Here is a 25,741-nt window from a genome sequence, read left to right on the forward strand (position 1 = left end):
AACAGGGTTTTCAACCATGACAATATTTGCTTGTGCTAGTGAGTTGAAGGAACCATCCATGGGGTTCCATAGCCAGAGGGCTCAGGCCATCTTGTTATGTGGCCTATCCCATTAAAAAGAGGAAGAGAGAAGTAAAAAGAATGAAGGCTTCAAGAATCAGACTGAATTTAAGAAGTTCCAATCTTTCAAAAAATGATTCGTATGAAATTTTCTCTTTAACTCAGAAATAGTCAAAAGCAAACATCAGAGCACTGTCGTAATCAAGAGAACCCCTAAGATTGGTTTCTTGACAAAATCATCATCAAATGTTTTAGTAAGAGACAAAAAATGAAAAACAAAGCAAAACAAAACCATGTGCCCGATTTTACGTCTTATAAATTTAATTAACGACCTTTTAAAAACACAGCTCTAAAAACACTAGTGGGTAGTCAGAGTTGCAGAAAAATAAGCAGTAAAAACTCATTTGTAATGACAATGGTTTTAAAGGAATGAAAGGAAAGAGAGTTGGCATGCATGTCACATCCATTAACAATAACAAAACAGTATTTCTTTCATTGCAAACATATCATTGTTTCTAATATGTGTATTACAGGAAATGTAGCTAATATAATTAATTACCCAATTTGAAACACAGAGAACATCAGCCAAGTACAATTTATGTGAAACCAGCTTATGATGTTGGGTTTATTATCAGTGACAAGTTCCATATTCTGTTGTCAAGTGAGTGGAAGGGGCCACATCTGGGTTTAGAATGTTCCATGGCACATAATCAGATTTCTTTTAAGTCATTTTCTTGGAGTATTCCCTAACAGTGAACATTTGACATCTTATTTAATTTCTGAAATGTCTAGATTTCTTGATCCCTGTTTATACTAACAATCGAATCATACCGCTATTGACACAGCAACAAAGCTATTCCAGTATGCAGCAAACTTCTGGCCAAAAACAATTCTTCACCTGATTCAATTAGAAGAGGTCGATATGAGAAACATTTGGGTACATCACTTACCTCTAGAATTTAGGAATAACTAAGAATTTTAAGCAACAGAGAAATGTTAAATTTTGGCAAAAAAACATTTTAAATGTTAAAGAAATATGTATCTGCTGATAGCTAAAGGCCATCAGACAAACTTCCCAGCTAGTAATGCCAATGTTTATATGTCATAATTTTTCACTTAGCTTTCTGAAAAGGACAATTCATGTAAACTGTGGTTTAATATTACCCTAAGTCCACCACCCTTTTCAGGCTCATTGTGTATGTTCAGTAATGTTTGTTAAATTGAACTGAAATCATCATCATTGAAACTGATTATTTCTTTTGAAATCTTAGTCAATCAATTGACATTTCTCAAGCTTCAGATAATAAGAAGACAGACTAAGACTAGGAAAAGTTAAAATCTGCTCAAGATTAAGCAGCTAATAAGCATCAAAGAATGAATTTAAAATTATAACTATCTCTAGTGCTCATGCTCTTTCCAGAGCCATCACTTTGTGTCACTTGTAGTAAATAATTCGGCATGTTGACTATGACGTTCAAGAAATATCTGCTGAGTCATCATTAGAGGCCCATAAGATGGTCTTAGGTGTTTGCTCCTCAAAATGTGGTCTCATCCCAGACCTACTGAATCAAACTTTGCATTTTAACATGATTTTCAGTAATTAGTATGCACAATAGAGTTTGAGAACGTTGCTCAGTTCATTATAAATCAAACTTTAGTCTGTAGAGATTATGTCTAAGCAAGAATCCATTTTGTTTTCATAGATCAATATGCAAAAATGTGCAAAAGAATAAAATATCTTAGATTTAAATGTTTTATGAAAATAACCAAACTAGTAACCAAACCAATGTATCATTTATTAAAACTAGATGATTTAAAAAAGTAATTCTCCCTAGTGCCCTAGGATATAGAAAGCCAGACATTTAACTATAATTAGAGATTTTATAACATAATAAATGGTATGAATATTTCAACTTACTATTTTTTCATTAATAAGAGATGTTAAAATATAATAAGAAAACTTAATCTTTAACAGTGTAGATGGTCTCAAACTATCTAATCATAACACTAAATTTATGCAGAATAATTAAACAAAAACTATTAAAGAAAAGTGAGAATTTCCAGTTCTCTCACATATCAAAACACAGCTTAGTAGAAATTATTAAAAAAAAAAAAAGAAATAACACCCAATTAACATCAAACTGTATTAAGAAAACTGAGCAATTGACATTTTCAGATAGGGAAGGATGCACATTTAAAAATTTACTGGAACATTTTAATTGATAGTTTTGGTAACATTCATAGGGAAAGATAAAAACTGACTTTTCCTATCCTCCTTTTGAAATATTCTAAAAGATATTTTAAAATAGTACCTGGAGGGTTCGAAAGGATATATTAATAAAGTACATTAAAATGTTGTCTTTATTCATACAAGACTCTCTGGTATTTAAAAACAGATCACAGCCACAAGTACAGATATGCTCGGCTAACTGAAAAACTGAGAAAACACTCTGGTGATAAAAGTGGAAATTTGCATAAATAATTAGCAAACAGAATATAAGTTACAGAGAAGAAAGCAAAAGACAGTGAAGTGATTGATTACATATAATACAGATACATATTTAAATTAGCACTTAATGCTGAGATTACACTGCTAATAGACAATAGATCATAAAAGCATATATGAAAATATCTGGTACCATGGAATATGGTAAGGCTTCTAAAAATTTAATAGCGGTTTTAAGTCTGATTGCAAACAGAACAATGCTAAACTTTTTTTCCTTCTAAATTTATTCAGCAAATATTTATTAAATACCTACTGTGTTCCAGGGACTATGTTAGATATTACAATAGGTATGTAAGAAATAGAGAATGTTAGTATGGAGGATATTCTTTCTCACGACTAAATTCATTGGTCAAAACACAAGCAGGTTGTGAACTATTATTGTAAGCTGACTCTGCACAAGTCCTCTACTAAGTGTATAATAAATGTCAGTTCATTGACTTATTAAGTAAACCTCTGGGCTTACTATTGTTATCATTCCCATTTTACAAGTTAGGAAAGTGAGGCATGGAAAGAAGTGGGTACCTTAAGGTACACACTCGGTAGTGTAGCACCAAGATTCCAACCATACCTTTCTCTTTACACCAGGAAGCACTTATTTTAAGAAGGGCTCTTTCACTTCAAGTTTACAAAGTATAATTTACCAATAATATAGTTACTTAGAGCACAAATTTGAGCACATATAACGTATATATAAAATTGTATTTGCATAGAATGATCTTTAATATGGAGGTTTATAATCTGACCTTCAGGGAATCCAGTAACTCCCCAGAATGTTATGGAACATTTGTGTGTGTGCATATATGCACATTTCCTCAGAGTTCTAAACGTTTGTGAAATCTTAAAGGCAAGTTTGATCTACCCTACTATAGGAGGGTTTTAACCATAAACATGAGGTAATAATGATGGCAATATTAATACTAAGGATTATTTTTCTTCCTCTGTTACACTGTCCTATGCAATAATGTAGTACAGTTATTATTAGCAAAAGTGGAGTTTGGGGTCAACTGCTTGTGACTGAATCTGAGCCTTAATATTTGATATTTGTATTACTGGGTCCAAGTTACTCAACTGTGCAAGAGTCTTCAGCTTTCTCATCTGTAACATGGGGATATTAATATTACCTGTGTCACTGAGTCATGAGGAGTAAATGATATAAACTGTTTAAAATGCTCAGCCCTGTCTGTGCCCTACTCCTGGTTAGCCATCAATAAGTAGGTTTTTAATAAAACATTTTCTCATTCTGCCAAAGAATGTAAGCACTTCTGTAACTCCATGAGCAGTAACAACAGGGAAAGAAGGAAGTGTTTTGTCACAATTCAGTTTGAACAAAGGGACCTGAGAGGTATATGCCAGGCTTTTTGAAAGGAGCCGAATGCCAGAAGATTTTTCCCAGCGTTACGTTTCACTGCCTAAGACCCTTCGTTGAATTCATGCCACTTCGTGTCTGTACTTGTGGAGTCAATCTTTCCGATCCGCATTGCTCTCATTTTTATTTTAGAAATGGAAATAGGGTTGTCATAAGAATTGAATTAATTAAATGCTAGCTATTATTCTTATTCTTTGCTGATACTGGTTTTTGGTCTTTGCTCTTCTCCATGACTGGGACCAGCATTTTCAATTCTTGCTTTGAATCTTACTCCTGCCTGATGTCTTAAAAAACACTTTCATCTGACTGGACTCAGCAGTATGTTTTGTGGCTTTAACTACAATATGGTTATCAGTCCTTGGTGTCACCAAGTTCTAATACTTGACTTACGGTGTATGTATGTTTGCACTTTAACTCTTCCTCTATAATCATTTCACAGTTCAGTGATAACACTGTTCCTTTCTGGTGTCTATTCTCAAATATCCACTTAATTAAAATATTTCACCTGTTCACACAATCAAATAGAAAAATTTCCCCCAAATTACCAAAGCTTAGTATTCTATTCAGATGATTAAATCACAAATTAAGGCATTGCATTTAAAATGTTACATAATAATTAGAATTTAAAGACATTTACATGTATAGATATATTATGACCATTCAACGATAGAAAAATTAGTAGTTAGCATTTGTAATGTATCACGCTATTCTTCTAATTGCATTTGGGCATTAAAATGGTGGAAATTCAGAACTACAAGCTGTGTCTGACAGTCAAGTGACATTGGGAGATTTTATAGTCACATTAGAAAACAGAAAATGTAGAAAACTGAGCCACCAACATATGTAAACATTTCAAGGTTAACTGATAAGTTGAAGGCAGACTATGTAGTGTGATTGAACATCCAACATTTCAATCTTCCCACTATCAGGGAACGTTAGTAGCATAAAGCAGAAACAAAAGTAATGGATGCCTTAACTAGTTGTCTTCTACTTTCTTACCCTTTGCCTTCTACTTGATGAGCTATTGTGAATAAAACATCAGGAAGATAGACTATGACATCAGGTGAACTCATAGGAGTCTTTTACCTGGAACATGTGTGTCAAATTTTGTGTCATTCTAAGGACTAATGTTGAATATTTTTACCCTTGCTTTCCTAAGTTGTACATGATAACAATTCATTACAAGCTTCATAAATACAATAGATATTAGCATTCACATCTATTTATCACTACAACTAATCTAACGTATGTCCAAATTTTGATTTACCTACATAGAGAAAAAACAGATCTATATTATGTGGAACCCATATGAATAGCAAATGAGGAAGACTCTGATTTTTTTTTTTGTTTAGTTATTGACCATAGCCTAACACAAAATTTGAGGACATAGAAGATTAGGAATAGCTAAATTTCTTACACTCAGAGAAATTAGGACATTGGACAACTACAATTTCATATTGCTGAAACTAGAGCAATACTTCTATTTTTATAGTTAGATTATTAACTGGAGTATTGCTTCCACTTCTGTCTAAAGATAATACTGTAGACCATGAAATTTTAATTGACAGTTTAATTTTACTGATATCTAGAAAATGTAAAATAGATTGGATTAAAATGAGTTAGATAAGAAGTAGGAAACTATGTATAAATTTTGGCTCTGCACAATTTAGGTTTTAGGTAAAATGTCCCACTGGAATCCATTTTATTTTTTATTTTATTATTTTATTTTTTATTTTTTTTAACATCTTTATTGGAGTATAATTGCCTTACAATTGTGTGTTAGATTCTGCTTTATAACAAAGTGAATCAGTTATACATATACATATGTTCCCATATCTCTTCCCTCTTGCGTCTCCCTCCCTCCCACCCTCCCTATCCCACCCCTACAGGCGATCACAAAGCACCACACCGAGCTGATCTCCCTGTGCTATGCGGCTGCTTCCCACTAGCTATCTACCTCACGTTTGGTAGTGTATGTATGTCCATGCCTCTTTCTCGCTTTGTCACAGCTCACCCTTCCCCCTCCCCATATCCTCAAGTCCATTCTCTAGTAGGTCTGTGTCTTTATTCCTGTCTTACCCCTAGGATCTTCATAACCTTTTTTTTTCTTAAATTCCATATATATGTGTTAGCATACGGTATTTGTCTTTCTCTTTCTGACTTACTTCACTCTGTATGACAGACTCTAGGTCCATCCACCTCACCACAAATAACTCAATTTCGTTTCTTTTTATGGCTGAGTAATATTCCGTTGTATATATGTGCCACATCTTGTTTATCCATTCATCTTTTGATGGACACTTAGGTTGCTTCCATGTGCTAGCAATTGTAAACAGAGCTGCAGTGAACATTTTGGTACATGACTCTTTTTGAATTATGGTTTTCTCAGGGTATATGCCCAGTAGTAGGATTGCTGGGTCATATGGTAGTTCTATTTTTAGTTTTTTAAGGAACCTCCATACTGTTCTCCATAGTGGCTGTATCAATTTACCTTCCTGGAATCCATTTTAGATCAAATATTGACATTACATTTTAATAATTTTAGCACCTGATTGGCATAGTTAAGGTATAATATCTATGCTTATCTCACTGTAATTTAATAAGCTATCTTTTAAAAATTCCTTATTTTAACAAGCTACAAAAAGTGATCTACAAACAAGTAAATACATAAGCTTCCTCATTTAAATCAAAGTAAAGGTTCCTTTTCTATCTTTTTATATCAATAATTTTAAACAGCTCTAATGGCAGTTATATACAGAAAATATCTCACACCTCTGTACAGGGAACATTTAAAGGTTTAATCACTGGATTATTAAAATGTATTTTATTATTCCTTATAAAATCATCAGAGTAGTAAAAAACTCAACAGATAACCCAAAAAAAGAGATAACAAAAAAGATAAAAACATAGAGACAATAAAAATGAAGTGCTATCTCAAGACAAAGATGACTGAATGGGCACAGAAAATAAAATCTAGTCTCTCTACTAAATGGTGTAGATCATCTTCTGCAAAGAACAATACACTTTTTATCTTTAATCAGTTCTAAACAAGGGGAAACACATACCAGAAAATTCAACAAAATTTTTGGAAGGAATTCTTAAATATGTTCTCTCTTTTATTTTGTCTGCCTGTTAGGAAAGAGCACAAATATTCTTTTCAGTGAAAAGATGTGTAACTCCCAAAGAGAAAACAAATGTTCATAATTTGCAAATATTTGTTAGAATACATCCTTCAGAGCCTTGCCAGATGAAAGCCTAGAGTCTCTTCCCCAAGTATCTAGCAGAAGATTTGCACTCCAATCCACTTGTCTGAATTCCATCCATCCTCCCAAGCCTACTTTGATTTTCACCGTTTCAGACACACCTTATGTGTCTCCTCAGCTTCTCTTTGTTCCATTGGCTGCCAAAGGTCCAGATAATACAACCCCGCTGGCAAAGCAGCAGCCAGCAGATAAATCCCATTTTCTTTCCTTCCAAAGTCTTTTTATTCCCAAGTAGTTTCTGTCTGGAGACAGTTTGTATGACTAACTGATGCCAGCCTACCTGTTGTGTGTCCCTTGGCTTAAAGTGAGTCAGTGGCTAGTGTAATAAGATATGATCCTGCATTGCTGTCTGTATTAACCTGCTTCACTATTAGTTTTGTGTCCTAGGGAAACTGGAGTAAGATATGTAGCTTTCTCTATCACACCCGTCCTCTCAAACACTACAGTTCACAGTACTCTCTCTGTCTCCCCAAATATTAAAAATTAGCAGTTTTGACCCACATCAATAAACGTATATGGGGAATTCCTTGGTGATCCAGTGGTTAGGATTCCGCACTTCCACTGAAGGGGTCCATAGGTTCGATCCCTGGTCAGGGAACTAAGATATTTTGTTTTAAAAAAATAAATAAACTCATATGCAGGGAGGTGTAATAACTTACTTAGCTACAGCAAGGATGCAGGTCTTCTGATCCTGATTTCTACTGAATCATTATCTGAATCATTATGTTGCCTTGTATTTTGAATTTTCCTTTATTTTAAGACTTTTTTTTTTTTACAGCAGTTTTAGGTTCACAGAAAAATTGAGAGAAAGGTAGATTTCCTATGTACCCGCACATATGCATAGCCTCCCTTGTTGTCAACATTCCCCACCTGAATGGTACATTTGTTACAACTGATGAACATACACTGACGAGTCATAGTCAAAGACCATAGTTTACCTTAGATTTCACCCTTGGTGTTGTGCATTCTTTGGGTTTGGGAACATACGTAATAACATGTATCATTATAATATCATACAGAATATTTCCACTAAACTAGAAGTTCTCTGTGTTCCACCTGTTTATTCTTATCTCCTCCAGCCCTTGGCAACTACTGATCTTTTTACTGTCTCCAAAGTTTTGCCTTTTCCAGAATGTCATATAGTTGCAATCACACAGTATGTAAACTTTCAGATTGGCTTCTTTTAGTTAGTAATATGTATTTAAGATTCTTCCATGTCTTTTCATGGCCTGTTAGCTCATTTCTTTTTAGCACCGAATAATATTCCATTGCCTGGATATACCAGTTTATTTATCCATTTGCCTACTGAGGAATCTCTTGGTTGCTTCCAATTTGGGGCAATTATGAATAAAGATACTATAAACTATATAGTGTGCAGGTTTTTGTGTGGACATAAGTTTTCAAGTCCTTTGGGTGAACATTAAAGAGTACAATATCTGTATTGTATGATAAGAGTATGTTTAGTTTTTTTGTTGTTGTTTTACTTTTTCGGTACGTGGGCCTCTCACTGTTGTGGCCTCTCCCATTGTGGAGCACAGGCTCCGGATGCGCAGGCTCAGCAGCCATGGCTCACGGGCCCAGCCGCTCCGCGGCATGTGGGATCTTCCCGGACCGGGGCATGAACCCGTGTCCCCTGAATGGGCAGGCGGACTCTCAACCACTGCGCCACCAGGGAAGCCCATATATTTAGTTTTGTAAGAAACTGCCAAACTGTCTTCCAAAGTGGCTGTACCATTTTGCATTCCCATCAGCAATGAATGAGAGTTCTCGTTGCTCTATATCCTTGCCAGCATTTGGTGTTAGTCTTCCAGATTTTGGCCATTCTAATAGGTGTGTAGTGGTATCTCGTTTTAATTTACATTTTCCTGATGACATATGCTGTGGAACATCTTTTCAAATGTGTATTTGCCATCTGTATATCTTACTTGGTGAGGTGTATGTTAAGGTCTTTTGCCCATTTTTTAATGGAGTTGTTGGTTTTCTTATTCTTGAGTTTAAAGAGTTCTTGGCATATTTTAGATAACAGTCTTTTATCAGATGTGTATTTTGCAAATATTCTTTCCCAGTCTGTGGCTTGACTTCTCATTCTGTTGACATTGTCTTTCACAGAGCAGAAGTTTTTTGGGTTTTTTTTGATTTTTTTTTAAGGAAGTCCAGGTTATTATGTCTTTCCTTCATGGATCTGACTTTGATGTTGTATCTATATAGTCATGGCCTTACCCAAGGTCATCTAGATTTTCTCCTATGTTATCTTCTAGGAGTTTTACAGTTTTTTGTTCTACATTTAGGTCTGTGATCCATTCTGAGTTTTGTTTTGTTTTGTTTTGTTTTGGTGAAGGGTGTAAGGTCTGTGTCTAAATTCTTTTTTTTCTTTTATTTTTGCATGTGGCTGTCCAGTTGCTTCAGCACCATTTGTTGAAAAGACTGCCTTGCTTTGTTGTATTGCCTTTGCTCCTTTGCCATAATTTTCTTTTTAGGCAAGTTTTCACTCTCTAAATAGACTGTAAAAGCTAAGTTTTTTTTGTTTAAGTGATATAGGGGTCAAGTGATATAGGGGTTTTAAGACCATGAACTCTGAAGTCAGCTTGCTTTTGCTTTGTGTTCTGGCTCTCTCTTGTTGGCTCTGTTCCTTTGGAAGCACTTGCTTGCTTTCTATAAAAATTTCCATGTAAATGGGGATAACAGTAGTAATAACATCAGTTTGTTTTGAGAATCAAATTTTTTAAATGTATTAAAAATGCTGAGATAAGCCTAGAGGATAATGAGTAATCCCAAATGGTAGCTGTTCTTCTTTATGTGTTTTGTATTTTTCACCAATACCTATAATTCATAGGTACTAAATAAATACGTGTTTTCTGTTTGTATATGCCACAAAACCTTTAGTCTTCTGTTTCTAGGTGCAGGTGTATATTTATTACCATTACTAATAAATTCAGTAAACTTACCGAAAATCACTCAGGCAAATAATTTCTTTGTTTAAAAGTAAAAGCTAGGGCTTCCCTGGTGGTGCAGTGGTTAAGAATCCTCCTGCCAGTGCAGGGGAAACGGGTTGTACCCCTTGTCCGGGAAGATCCCACATGCCACGGAGCAACTAAGCCCATGTGCTACAACTACTGAGCCTGTGTGCCACACCTACTGAAGCCCGTGTGCCTAGAGCCCGTGCTCCGCAACAAGAGAAGCCACCGCAATGAGAAGCCCGTGCACCACAGAGTAGCCCCTGCTCGCCGCAACTAGAGAAAGCCCGTGCACAGCAACGAAGACCCAATGCAGCCAAAAATAAAATAAATAAATTTATTTTTTAGAAAAGTAAAAGCTAGTTAAAAATATAAACATGATGCTTATTTAGCTAAGTGACTTTCAGTTCGTTTGCTGATGCCATATAAAGTAGGACAAGAATTGAGGTAAAGAAATACATTCAGATCAGTCTTAGCAAGGACAAGGCTTGCTTATCCTTGCTAAAAGGATATAGAGCAAATTTTAATCATTCTTTTATATAGTTCCAATCATGAAACTAAAGTTTTAATAAATTTTTTAAAATTATTATGGTAATATGGACCCTGTTGGGGGGTTCCTAATTATTTAGTTAATTTACAGAAAATACAGTAATTAAATCCTTTGTATTTTCTTAGCCTCTTCCCTAGCTCCAAAGAAGTAACAGTGTTCCTTTGGTCTCTTGTATTGAGTAACATCAGGCACAGTGTGTTTAAATTTATATATATAATGGGATGTGAGTGGAGTAGGAAAAGTAAACAAACTAAAAACCTACATGGTGTGGCATCACCAATCGGTAGCACAAATAAATTCAATTTTGCTATGTTTTGTCAGAAAATAGTTTTTCTCAGGTGCCTAGGGGAAAAAACACAGCATGCATGGCTGCATGCCCTTTTTTCTTACTACTTGTAATGGACTAAAGGAATATTAATCAGATTAAATAGCTAAAGATACGTTTGTCATGAACTGATTAATCAAAAATGATTTGAGGGTCATTATACAGTTAAGTGAGAGGGTTTAACTAGCAAAGGATTGTTTAGAAGTATTACCTGGAGATTAAAAATGGACTCAAACACATTTTAATTTGCATAGAAATAAAAACATCACTGCTGCCAGTGTCTAATTTTTTAAAAATTCCTGGTTTCTATGGTTGCATTTTATGCCTAATGCATAATTACTGGTGTGAACAGCCAAATGTTTCAGAGTTAAGCCTTTGGTTCAACTGTTCTAAACTCCAAAGCAGAAATCAAGCATCAGATATTCAGACCTTAGAATTCATCAGAATGTGACTCCTTCTTTAATATACACAAATAATTTCAGCAACGGCTTTGTAGTGGCTGACATACAATGCAAAAACAGTTTCAGGGCAACTGAATTGTGACATAAATTAGGAGATGCCAGATAAGAACCTTTGCTAAATAACATAATTATTTGGTGTCATGATGTGTCTTTATTTCGATGGCATGCCAAAGAGTGTGCTGCTAGGCTGATTCCCGTAAAATGTGAAGGAAGTGTGATTTAACATTAACAAAACTGCATCAGATGGAGAGCTTAGCTAAATTAATCCAGTGAAAGAGCCCTAAGAGGAATATTTAGCTGTTCAGTAGAAGAAGGGAAAGATAAAGTGTCTGCATTTGCTGCAGTATTTTAGGATGCCTGAGAAAACACAAAAGGGAATTAAAACAGATTCATATGCTAACATGCCTTACAGCCCAAGCAAATCAAAAGAAAAGATAGGAAATTATAAAGTTAGCAAATGACAAAAAAGTTGTGAAAATAGGACTTAAAAGAAATATCTTGAAAAGTATGCTCCCAAAATAACTCTAGGCAAACAGATTGAAAACACAATGGGAGAAAGAGTTGTGCAAAACAGAATGGAGAAGTTTGAACATTGCAAGGACATTTTGGCTACACTTTCATTATGTTTATGATGATGAGCCTATAGTGTGATTTTCCTCAAGGCTTTGAAATTTTGCAGATGTAAAGCTGTATCTGCAGCTTACTTTGAGATAGGTGAATGAGATTCAAACACAGCCAGGTGAACTTAAACTAGTAACTTTATCCTCGAGGTCTTTGTTTTCCCTCAGATATAAAAAGTGAGGGAATTGGGCTGGAACATTCATGATTATTACCCCTTTCACTCCAGCTTTGTAATACAGTGATTTCAGAACATGTGTATCTCAGAAATGCCTCCCCTTGCTATCTTGAACGTGGGTAGTTTTGAAAGTGATGGATGCTAGTGGGATTTCCAATTCTAGATCCCCTTTGGCTACTGAATTATTGTACTCCTCAGAATCTTTACAAAACTAACAAACTGGCTGAGAATGGGAGGTCAACTTGGATGTGCCTCCTAGTCTGCTAATTCTTTCTTCTTAATTATAACACATAATTTCGTATCAGATCAAGTCCTTTATGGAGCTTAGGGAGTTTATCCCTGTTTGTTGAATTTGCATATCTGTGTCTTATATGTCACCAAAAATTATATTGTATGTTACATTGAAAATCCAGTCATTTGAACGTTGTAGATGCAGGATGCTAAGCCACTAAGAGGACTGAATTATTTTATTTTATTGATGTGAGTTGACTCCATCTTTCAGTACATTGACAACTTACGGACTTATCCTATACCTTTTATTAATATAAAAATAGAATTTGAGTGTATATATCACAGTTTTCAGAAGAATTTTTGTCTAACTGGAAAAAATGAGGAACAAATAATGTGTACAGTATGACAGTCTGCATTTAGATCCACAGATGGACACTATACTACTTCAAAAAGCTAATTAAAAACCTACAGTGTAGTGTTTAATATTACACATGGCTTTGAAATCAGAGCTTCCTGGAATTGAATGCTTTTCTATCATTTACTATCTGTGTGACTGTGGACATGATGCCTGACTTCTCTAAGCCTTAGTTTTCACCCATCTAAAAAGTATAAATAAATGATAACCTCCATAGGTATCTTGTAAAAATTAAGTGAATTGTTGTATCTAACATTTTAATATACTGCCCATTGTAGGTAGGATATTAGTGGATATTATTATTGTTATTATATATGACGAGGGTCAGGGTCAACTATGAGAAGGGTAGATTTCTGGCTATAGTGGTTAATTTGATCTGAGATAGAATGAAAACTGTATGTAATTAAGTATATCTAAGCATCCCTTGAGTACTCAAGGAGTCAACTTTTGGATTGCTCGTAAAATAATTTGATTCTCTACTTAGAGAAATCATGGATGAAATATATCCTGTACTGAGGAAGGGAAGTCTAAATCTAAATCTTCGAAGTAGCATCAAGTATGAAGCTAACTATGGGTTAAAGCTGCCACACAGTAAACCTGCTCCTCCTACATTCCTCATGTAGGAAATTTTCCTACCTACCCTTCAAGCACCAGGTCAGTTACCTCCAACCTGCTGAGGCCTTTCTCTTCTTCTGTAAGCTGTGTTCGTGAGTCTCTACACCATCTTCTGTCTGTGGTGACACATGCCCCACTGCACTGGAGCTGTTGACCTGCCTGCTTCCCCGGCAAGATTCTGGGCTCATTCAAATTTATAAACCTAGAATCTTCTACACGGACTGTCAGTTGGTTTGCAGTTGTGCTTATAAATAAGTGAATGGTTTGACAAGTTACACTTGAGTATCAGATTTGTCGCTCTAACTCAGTAATTCTCCAGCTATGCTCTCAGGAGATCCAGGGGATTCTTAGGGCACTCCACGGGCTGCTTGTGACTGAAAAGTGATGAGGGTTTAGAGAGGGGCTCTGATTCTCCCTCCAGGACATTAGCCAGATTAGTTCAGTTTTACTTGTTTTATGAAATGAGCTCTTGCATAAATTTCATTTGGAAATGCTTTTCAATTCTACTGTTGAAAAAAAGAAAAAAAAAGATATAGGGAAATAATAGCCAGTGACTTAAAAAAAATGCTCTGACAGCCTCACTCTTCATTTTGAAAATGTTAACAAGACTCACTGTCACATAATTGGTCTGGCTTTTATTTCTTCAGCTGGATCATAATTTTTACCAAGACAAAAATTCTATTTCTATCTATTTCTATTTATTTACTTTCTGTATGCCCACCAGTATCTCTAAAACAGGGTGGGCATAACAAACACTTGTCAAGCAACCATTTTCTTTCCAGATGAGGAACATTATACTTTAAGCATATCAAGTGATCACTTTTTTCTGCCAAAGTCAAACCAAGAATTAAAGGTCATTTGTATAAATTGCACTGATAACTGACCTTTTCTGTCTATAAAATTATTGCTGTTGAATACTTACGTAAACTTTGGAAGATATAAATGTCACTCAGAAATTAGAAACAAGCACTTAAGTAAGTTGACACCATTCGAAGGCCAATTATATTCATACTTTCAAAAAGTAACTGAACTGAGGACTTACATCTCCTCAGCAATGAGATAAGATGAGGAGCTGAGCATGTTAGTACAGGAAGCAGAGTTCTTAGGGTAAAGAGGATGAAACAAAGTTTCTATTTTTAAAATGATACATTTGCACCAAATCAGTGTTACTCTAGGTGGTATTGAACAGTCTCAGCTTTACTTGGGAGCAGAGAGAGTGAATTTGTAAAAATGCAGATTTCTCAGCCCTTCTTACCCACTAACTCAAAATCTTGAATGCAGCTCTGGTATCTGCATTTTTCACAAGGTTCTTATGCATAATCATGCATGATCTTGAAATCTTATGCACGGAAATCTTATGCATGATAATGAAATCTACCAATGTTGCCAGTGAATTCATAGCAACTCTATGATGAATGAGGCTTATGCATTTTCAGTGATAGCGTATAGTACAAGAATTTATAAGTTGCTATTTATTTGTGGAACTTCTTTGCTTTGCTGTATTTGCCCTTGGCTTAAAACCACAGGATGTTACTACCCATCATTAAAACATTTTAAATAGAGAACTAAAGCAATGATAGTCTAACTAAGGCAGCAGTGTAAAACAGCACACACCCAGCTGGGCAGGCTGGGTTTAAAGACAGGCTTTACATCTTTAATGAACTGGAGCTTTTTCAGACCATGTCAGGTAGGTGGCTCTGCAGGCATGTGCTAAAGGGTCAGTGCTTCAGGCCAGTGGAGGCCAATGGGGATAAAGAAAGGAAGATTGGATGGCAAGAGGAAAAAAATAGGGCAAGACTGACAAGGGCACACATAGGATTTTAGCTTGTTACATCTTTGCTTGACACAGGCAAGAGTTATCAGATGGCTCTTGACATCTTCAGCATGTGTTCCCTTGGAAAGGCTCACCTTAACAAGGCTTTAAGGAGTTGAGGATGAACGATTTAAAATTTTATTACAAAGAAGCAGCACAGAAGGGAGATTGTAATAAGCCTGGCATTATGCAGACTGTCATTCTTCCTTAAACATGGGAACATATGGTTCATTTGCCTATTTGATACTCATGCCACCTAATGTACTAAGCACTATTATATTAAGTAGTTGGTGATACAAAATAAAATTAGGTTTACTTGCTTGTTCCATTAGGAAGCTCTGCAAGGAGGAAGGGCTAGGAAATCCTGCTTACCAGTTGCTACATTCTGGCTAAAGTTGCATTAAAAAAAAAAACGTGTGGAGGGGATATTTTATTAAGATTGAGCGCTTGGGGGTAAAGGTTTAAAAAAAGAAGGAATAGTGGTGATTTAGAAAGCAGTTATTGAAAAATGCATAGAGAAGGGTCAAATAGGGAGGGAGCATCATATAATCAGCTTCCTTACAACCAGGCAGCCAGATTCCCATTAGCTGATGCCCCACAGGGTAAGATGGCTGTGAAAAGGCTCCAGGGAGAAAGTGGAATGATAGCTAAGTGTTGGGCAACAGACTGTAACTAAAGGAACTACTTTGTCCAGGTAGCTTAGCAAGGAGAAGAATGAAGACAGACTCTTTTTTTTTTTTTTTATTCTGTTCCTTTTCTGTGTCACTGTGCTAAGGGCTTTCAAATAGGTTCTCCCAAGTGTTTTTTACCCATGAAGAAAAGAAAGATCAAGTGACTTGCTCAATAATGATCAATTATCTCTTGGCACAGAGAATGACATCTCATCCTTGTTTCTCCCCATCTCCTTCTCTCTCATTTCTGCTTCCCATCTCTACTCTTCTTCCCCTGGCCCTTTCCCACAAGGTACTATTGTGTCTAAGAGGGAGGTCTTGGAAGTTGAAGTGCCATGCAGATGGAAATGGAGTGGGCCCACTAAATTGGGGGATTGAAGGCAAAACTATTGAATAAGCATCACTACTAGATTCCATGCCACCTAATGGGTTCATTATGTTCCCATAGGGTACACCATTTTATGAAGTGCCCAGGGCCACGCAGGTTTTAATGGTGTCATTATTGTAGGATAAAGCACAAAATCCAGGATTTGATAAGATCTGTTTAGAAGTGTATATATATATATATATATATATATATATGTATGTATATGTATATATATATATATATACACACACACATATGTGTATCTGGGTGGAAAGAGGTAATGAAATTGGTTCCAAAAAATCCAACAGTCCTCTTATTTCAAGTCTGTGGAATATGATCACATCCTGAAACCAACTGCTCAGGGGTAGGGGCAGAATCTCTATGACTGAATGAGTTCGATCCTCTGTGAATTTCAAAGTGCCGTTTGTATTCAGCTCTTTGAGATTACCAGGGTAAAAGTGGTTCAAACATAACCATATGCTCTGTGGCAACTATGTCCTTCAGAAATGTATCTGAATATGAAAAAAGTGTGCTTTAGTTTTTTGAGATATATGAAAAGCCTGGTATACTACCTGTCATATGGAGGTACTTAAAATGGTTAATTATTAATGACAATTAGTCTAACATATAGCTGGATTTTATTTTACTTCATTTTATGAAATGACGGAGAAATGTGGTGGATTTTTTTAGGAAAGTGAAGAAGCAATGTGATGGGTTACCTATTAATTCAATTATTATTCTTCCAATAATAGGAAAAAAAGTCTGTCCATCTCTTTGTTTTTGTTGTTCAGAGCTTGTGTTCCCACTCAGACAAGAATAGACGTCTTGCTAAATGCTGCCCTTCAGAGGACGTTTTGAGCTGTCTTCCCAGCAGGTTCACATTTCCTGCGTTTTCTATTAAATTCATGAGGTGACCCCTGAACAGGTAGCCAGCAGTCACTGGGTATAAGGAGATAAATCTAGGCCTTTGATTTCTGTCAGTTCACTTGCTAAGTGGATCCAGAAGGCAAAAAAGAAGCGATTAATCAAACTTAGCAGATGTGCAATTGATTCCTTCAGTTGCCTCAGAATGCCTTGCACAGATAAGCTTAATCTGCATTCATCTTGACTTCCTGTGGTGAAGTCTGTGGTTTTTCCCTTGGCTGGTGGAGGTAAGAATGTGTAACTTGGATTTGCATAAAGGTTAGGATAACAGCAGTAAATGCACCCAATGGTAACAGAGTGTATACAGATCACCCATCCTTTTCACACATTCTATGTCATTTGAGTCTCATACAACTCCAAGGGTGAGACAAGTATTATTTTCTCTTTTTTTCAAACAAATCAACTGAGAACCATTGAAGTTAAAGGACTTGCTAGAAGTTATCAACTTAGAAGTAGAGTTCATACCAGAACTCAGATCTTTGACTCCAAATAACTTAAAAACAACACACTTTCTTATGAAGGCATATTATGTATCATGTAGTTGGCTACTTAAAAATTACCTACAGAACCTATTATAGTATTTGGGGTATAATTTTTGCTCATCAGACCTTTACAGAATGAATGAAGGAACACATCATTGGTCTGTTAATTATTAAATATGTTTTTGGTTTGACTGCAAAATCTCTTAATTCAGGTAGACACAAAACAAAGTAAATTTTAACTTTCATTGATTTAGCAAAGTAGAAAATATTAATTGGACATCTGTTATGTTCCAGGTTTATTCTGGGTGCTGGGCCCATAATGGTGAGTTAATGAGTGGTGCCTAGTACTCTCGGGATGCATAAATCTAGATGCCAGGGCTCTCTGTAACCTCTGAATCCATGTAAACAGATCATTTTAGCTGTTTTGACAGTTCACAGCAATCACCATGTTTGGCTCAATCACTTGGTCACCTGAACAAATCGCTAAAACATGTATAAAACTATGAGTAAGAGTATGATAGAATCTGCAATTTCAACCTGCCAGGCTAACGTTTTGCATTGATTTCTAACATATAATCTCTGTTCTGGCAGTCATTGCATGGGTAGCATGCTTAGTATTTCTGAAAGTTGTTTTCATATTATTTCATCTTAAATAAGTCCAGGAAACAGTGACCTCAATGAAAAAAACAGTAGGCTAGTGATTTTACGCAAACTCAGGCCACTCGTCAATGACAGAACTGAGACTAGAATCCTGGTTTTCTGATTCCCAGCAAGGGACTCTTTATAATACGTCCCAGTTTCTTCCACAGGAACATACCATTGCTTCTCTTCAGTTTAGGTGCTGTTTCTAAATGACTGGTAGCTCCAAAAAGAAAGAGGTAGATGGAGTATGACTATAGATTCCTGGCAGGAAACCAGGCAGCCTTAGGGCTCTGTAATGCCATCTGCCTATTTTTAGTTGGAGTACAACTTTTCTCTTCTGACAGCCAGCCACAAATATACACACTTGTAAAGATGGAACTCTTAAAATAGTCAAAACGTTGTGACACACAGGCCAATAAGAAACACCATATTCAGAAATGTTGCTTGATCTGAATTATCAACACATGAAATTTGGTAAAATCACGTGACAATAGCTTTCAGAAAATAAAGAGTTTGAGTATGTTCTCCATTATTTGCAGAGAGGAAAAGATCTGGAAACAGAGATGGCAGATTTGGCATCAATTCTAAGCTTTGCATTAGCTATGTGATATACGCTGTCTGATTCTTGTAAGACTGGAAGAAATTTCAAAAAATATATATTGCCAACATTTTTATAAGTAGGGCATACAGTAAGATTACTTTGAATAGGCTTCTTTAGTCCTTTCAACCATCTCTAGATAGTTACACTTTATTGAAAGCAAGTGTAGCAACAATGAAATTTCAAAGTAGACAGGATGGTATAGAAGTTTTATAACAGACTAAAAACGTACATTTCCCCATGTAGATATTTCTAAGGTCAAGAACTAAAAACTGTTCCTACTTGGAATCATTTAAACTGTTTTCTGTACCTGATTCTTTTAATCTTCCTGTGTATACAGTTGTATCGTGGTTTAACAGAGTATGAAAGGATAGGAATTACATTTATTTTGCTATTTAGATAAAATATTCAGGCTGATGTGGCATTAAAATCTGTGTACTAAGACTCAGTGTTCTGTGTTTGAGGTTAGGATCTGGCTCTATAAAATTTGGACAATGGACTAGGTCTCTGTCTCCTAGGTAATTAATTTCATTAGTTTCAGAAATTATGGCTTCCCCTATGGTACACACAAACACACACACGTGTGTGTGCACGTACAGTGTAAAAATGTATACACAGACTCTAAGTCAAATAACTTCTATTCATATATTGCAAATGTTAGAAGAACTATTTTGTGGCATTACCTACTCTTTTAATATTCTCCTCTCCAAAGTGTTCTTCCAGTGTGGTAGCTATTTGCAAGCTGAATGTAGTTACTTTGCTAGAATTTGGGAACTGTCCTGGCAACACTGACTTGAGAAGGAGAAAAGATCATGGAGAAAAGAGTCAGTTCCCTTCTAATGGCTCATATCAAAGCTATAGAAGAAATAATCAACCTTAGGCTTGAATGGGCTTGGAGAGACTACTTGGCTCTATGTTCTCTTTTAGGAAGATGAAATGCTTCTAATCCATCTTTAATATAGAAGCCTATCAAAGACATGGGACTTACTCTAAGTTATGGTGTAATTAGGATAGAATAGAGGCTGGGCTATGTCTTCATTGTACATACAACCTCCACAGTAAACCGTTATGCCCTTTCCCTCCTTCCCTCCTCCTTCCCTTCTTCCCTTCCTCCATTCCTTCCTTCCTTTCTTCTTTCCTTCCTTCCTTCTTTCCTTTTTTTTTTTTTATCACTGCTCTAATTTTTACCTTCAGCCTGTTTGGAAATCACAATGATAAGACTACAAAAAAGCCATCAAGTCAACACAAATAGAAGCATGGTTGCTGCATTTCCCAATAAGCTGCATGGAGTCAACTCTTAATGAAACCAGTCATCTCAGAAAACAATAGAAGAGGGGGCAGGATAGGAAACATGCAGAAACACAAAGTCACAGAGCTGGCTGTGTGTGACCTTTGCAAATTACTGCTTAAGATCAGCTATACCTGGCAGAGATACACATCTGTAATTACTGTACTCTGCTGGGGTTTGACTTTTTTTCCCAACTTTTTAGGATGCATATTCAGGAGATAATTTTATTTGTTTTCTGTTGCTGAAACCTGTAATGAAATTCTAAAGCAATGAGTGAATGGAATTATGAAATAAGAATCTGTAAATAAAAATCATGTGGGCCATTCCTTTAACCCCAGTGAGACGATGCTGAATCTGATATAACTATTAGTGACTGGAGGCTAAAAAGATCCCAAATTCATCCTATATGGAGCAAAACAAATAAAACAAGAATCTGAAAAGCTGTTTTAAAAAGCAGTTTCCCTTGTACCCTACAAAGCTTTTCTTTTCTCTCTCTCTCTCTCTCTCTTTCTCTCTCTCATTTTCTTACCTCCATCTAAATCTTTTTCCGTTTCTTTCTCTTCCCAACATTCCTTGCATTTGGGCCTTTAAAGGTTATAGAAGGTAAACAGTAGTCATTCTGGCTCTTTAGGTGAAAACTTACAGTCACTTTAGTAAATGAAGCAGAGCTAATCGATCTTTCCGAACCCTCAGTACAGAGCCTGTGTTTGAGCCTATGGGATCTCTGGAGTTTTCCTGTTCTATAGCAGTATATTTAAACCTTGATTAGGATTTAGGAATGAAAGAGAAAACATTTAAAGAAGATCCACATCCAGATCTGTTGGGAGTGCTTGCAGCAGTTTCCCAGGTAGTCTACTTGAGGAAGGAGCCCAGCTGAGGCAGGGCACCAGTTTTCCTTTCACCTTACTTTTCACCTTAGTTTTGAATTATCTGTTCTTATGTCTTGAGGCATTTCCTCCCAGAATAGCCTTTCTCTAAAGCTGGTAATGCCTTACATATTCATCCTTTTGGACATGTTCATTCATTCTGCAGACATTTATTGAGTTTGGGTTCTGTGCCAAGGCACAGGACATACAAGGATACATTTGACAGAATCCCTCTCCTGGGAAAAGCTTTAGTCCGGGGCTGTAGAGACCCCTGGAGACAGAAAACAGTAAGAAAAGAAAGAGTGCCTTTGAAGGGGCTTTCTCTTATATATCTCGCCATGTCAGGAGAGGGTCTGCAAGGTAGAAGATATAACGGTGAGAACACTCTACACAATTAACACTGTTTATTTGCTTGTTTTAACTTCCTTTTCTCTCTTCCTGACCACAAATGCAATCTAAGATCAGAAATGACAAAATGGTGTCCCTGCAACCCACCTATGGACATTTTTTCTGGCTCAGAATTTTCAGTGCCAAAAATCAGATTTCTAGCTTTTCCTGAAATGTTAGAGGTTCTTCCCATAAAACAACGTTTGACTGAATTCGGAGTTTATGACTGCCTCTTTTAGGTGTAGAACTCGCTCTCCAGTCCTTCACAGTCTTCCAAGATTGACAGATAGCCATTTTTTCATCACACTGTAGTTGTCTTTTCTTTCACTTGGCCTGTTTCATGATTTATGTTACCTGCCTGGTATGTATATGAGTTTGTGACACGTATGATGCTGAAGAAGTGCCCATTGAACCATTTTCATATCTTCAGCACAACAGCTAATTCATAGTAGTAGCCCATTGTGTATTTGATCACATAGAAACACACATGGGTCATTAAATTAGAGCTACAACTGTAGTCAAGTCAACTCTGGGTATACAAGGTTCTACAGCACAATGGACTGAAATGTATTATGAGTAGACAAAAACACCTGTTTTGGGGCTGTCAAAACTCTCCCAGAAAACATGCCAGTGCCAATCAGGGATTTCTGAACCACATCCATGGTAGAAGGAAACCTCTCTTCTTTCTCTACAGGAACCTCTCTACATTTTTTTCATGTGGTGAATTCATTTTGTCCTGGGGTGAACACCTGTGTGACTATTTAAAAACCACAATACCAGGTGTGTGAGTATGAGTGCCTCCTTTGTATAATGCTCTTCTCAATGATTTCTTAGGCTGGGTCAGGAAAAAGCCTTCAAACTGAATATAGAAAAAGGTGTTAAAGGATTTTTTAAAATATATCTGTTACAAGTGCATGCACTGGAAATATTGCAGTCAAATTGTACAAACAGCTCGTAGCCTTGAAAGATCCTTTTGTTTTTACCATCATGTGAAAATGTTTAGTATCTCCGCATATGTAGTTGTAAGTTGGGAGGGAGTAATACGGGAGGGAATTTTGGAAGACCTAGTAAACCCTAAAAATCTGGAAGATATTATATTACAAAATATTTAAAATATTAAAACAAAAGAGATTTGTTTACCTTTTGCTTTGTCTCAGGATCTCCATTCCTCTTTTCCAGGAGATGGCGGCCCTAGGGAAAGCATTCGGTTTGCATTCGATCACAATATCACCACCAACTTGAACAACTGAATTTTTTTTAATGGGATTTTTGGAGAAATCAGGAGCTGAAGCTAAAAACAAAATTACAAAATTGTTAAATTACTAATATCTGTAAACAAAACTTTTTTCAAGCTACTTTGCTCAAGGTTTTTTTGGGCTAGTTATGGATTTGGCATTTTGGAGTCAGTTTCCATTTGTAAAATGAAGATGACAGTAGATATTACCTCAGAAAGTTAGTCTAGGTCTTGAATGAGATAACATTGAATAAAGAAGGATAAATAGTGCCTGGAACAAAGTATGGGTTCAGTAAATGTAATTTATTTTTTGTTTTGGTGCTGGTCATTGTGATAACAAAAGCAAGCTGGAGTGAGGGAGGAAGCAAGTTACAGAAAGTCACATTCTTAATAATATTTATAATGAAGAGGGTGAAGATGGTTCCATAAGAACAGAAGATGGAATTTTAACCCTGATTAGGAAAATTACTAAATCTGTTCTAGCCAAGATAATAATCCTAAATGTGAATATACATATATGACAATGAAATACCTTTGAAGTAAATCAGAAGTACATCATCATTATTTTAGATTTCTTCAGGCATGCCTTTAACTAGAAAAATGGAAATAAATAGTCTGCCTTCTGTTGAAGCAGGCAGGCTGAGTAGAAACTTAAAAAAAAAAACAAAACCTAATCTTTGTCAGTTTCAACAAATACCAGTTCATGAGGGTGATAAATAATTAGACTGTCTGGGTGCATCCAAGTCTTCCCAGCTCCATTCTTGTGGGAACCTATGTGTCCAATCCCCATTCTTAGCCTAAAGTCTACGTGAACTGAAGTTCTTGCAGATACGCCATGTTCTCTTGCTTCTGGGCGTTTCGAGTATGGCTTCTCTGTCCTTCCACTGACTTGTGCATGCTTTTTCTTCTGATCTCAGCTTAAAGAGAATGTTCTCAATTTAGGTTATGTTCAACTGATAACACCTATTCAATTCTTCACTGTAATAATCATGATATTTTAAAATTTAGCCTTTTTTCTCTGTGAAACTACAGGTTCTATGAAGGTAAAGATCACTTTAATTTTGATAATTATGTTTTAGGTGCTTAGTACACAACAAACATTCAATAAATGCTGACTGAATGAATAAACAAATGAATCAATTTCCATCACCCATATGCTCCTGAAATTGTCTTTTTGCTTAATTCCTCCTCTCTTTCATCTTCTGTCTTTTTACTGCTAAGAAAGCCTTAGGATGAAAGATATCAATGAGTCATTTATCCTGACAGACACCACTGGTTGACTGTCCCAGAATATCATCTGCAAACCACTTCTATCTCAACATTTTCCACTATAAAGCCTTATTTTCCCAGCTTCTCTTGAGGTCTCAGTGGTCACATGACAGGGTTCTAGCTAATGACATAAAAGGAGTCTGCTGTAAGGGCTCAGAAATTTTTGCTTCACTAATGAAAAGGACTGTCCACTCTGTCTTCTTCTGCTTTGAGTGTGGACTTGATTTCTGTAGCTACAGCAGTCATCCTGGAACCAGAAGGCTACAAGCATGAGGAAAGAGTTTAAAGAATAACGTCATCAAGTCACAGTGCCATTGCTCCGCTACCACCCATGAAGTTATTATTGAGATAAAATAAATTGTTGTTTAAGTCTCTATAAATTGAGGTTTTCATTTCTTATTTTCAGCTGGAAACATTCCTAATAGATGCTTTTGGGGTTGTATTCAAAACCTCATGCTGGGATCAGCTTTGGAGGAGCCACTCCTGGTTTGGATGAACCCAGTAGTGGGCTCCTCCAAGCCCTAATATGTTGCCCTAGCAGAATAATAATTCTCACTTCACATTTTTTTAGAAGCTAATTTAGACATTTTTCATTATTTCAAGGAAAAGCAATTTCTAATTTACAGAAAAATTGGATTCATATTACATATAATCAGAGCTTGCTAAAATGTCAGTTTGAATTTTTTGGCTATAAATGAATGACTTACCTAATACTCTCAATTCTGCATTTGCATAAATTATCTGGTATTTGTTTTCTGCAGCACATTGGTAGATACCAGAATCTGACACATTCAGCATAGTTATGATAAGTGTCCCATTTTCTATTTGAATTCTTTCCTAATAAAAGAAAAGTCACATAAAGATGCTAGTGTGTTAACGTAGGTATTCTCTTATCATTTATGCATATCTATGAGCTATGATACTTTGGTGTATGAAAACTGTTGCTTATGAAAATGAGGTTAGTATACTTCAAGGCCTGAGAAGCTTTCTGGAGTTTAAGAAAATGGAAGTGTTCTTAGTATAATTTTAGTGGTTAGTATATTTTATGTTACCTATTTCTTTGAATATTGGCATTCTTTGCATAGAAGGTATGTTACCTTTCTGTTATACAGTATATAAAATAATTTGGAATACTCTACCATTCCAGTTTTCCAGAAAACATGGTTTGACAATAATGTTAGACATGGATAGAGTGATTAGCAAATTTCCTTGGATTTCCATCATAATGTCTCAAAAAGACTTAAAATATGATGACGATAATTTTCTAATTCAGTACATAAGTTGAAGGAGCTAAATTCTTCTTTTCTGCAGTTGACTATAAAGTATGTTTAAATAGCCAAAATCTGTTACACAGTCCCATTTGGAGTATAGAAATATAATTTTGAGTTTATAGAATGAAATAGTTTAATAGTACAAATATAACTTTAAATATTTCAGGGTACCTATTACCATCCTCTAAAGATAACAAAAGTAGGCTGGAGGAAACAGGGAATGTTACATGCAATAGGGATTCAGGATTAAATTTCAGTAAAGCCGAAACAAAGAACAGTGTTCCATTCAGATTCTAAACAACAGATGTTCCTTTTATCTCTAACTGTGCCTATAAGTGCAAAGTAGAGTGGAGAATTAACACAATTATTTGGATAATTTGATGGGAAA

General features: G+C 35.9%; 1 protein-coding gene across 4 annotated transcripts in view; it reads right to left on the reverse strand.

Annotated features, from left to right (window-relative positions):
• CNTN6 (contactin 6) overlaps nt 1-25,741 on the reverse strand; it is a 293,831-nt gene that overhangs the window by 43,069 nt on the left and 225,021 nt on the right. For 3 of the 4 annotated variants that reach the window (XM_065885736.1, XM_065885738.1, XM_065885737.1), the window contains 2 exons: nt 24,790-24,919; nt 22,720-22,870 (listed from right to left, as the gene is read on the reverse strand). In XM_065885736.1, the coding sequence (XP_065741808.1) occupies nt 22,720-22,870; nt 24,790-24,919 (281 nt within the window). The remainder of the gene's footprint in view (nt 1-22,719; nt 22,871-24,789; nt 24,920-25,741) is intronic. The other variant, XM_065885739.1, reaches the window with a different exon arrangement.

The sequence above is a fragment of the Phocoena phocoena genome, chromosome 10, assembly GCF_963924675.1.
Source record: "Phocoena phocoena chromosome 10, mPhoPho1.1, whole genome shotgun sequence".
Lineage (NCBI taxonomy): Eukaryota > Metazoa > Chordata > Mammalia > Artiodactyla > Phocoenidae > Phocoena > Phocoena phocoena.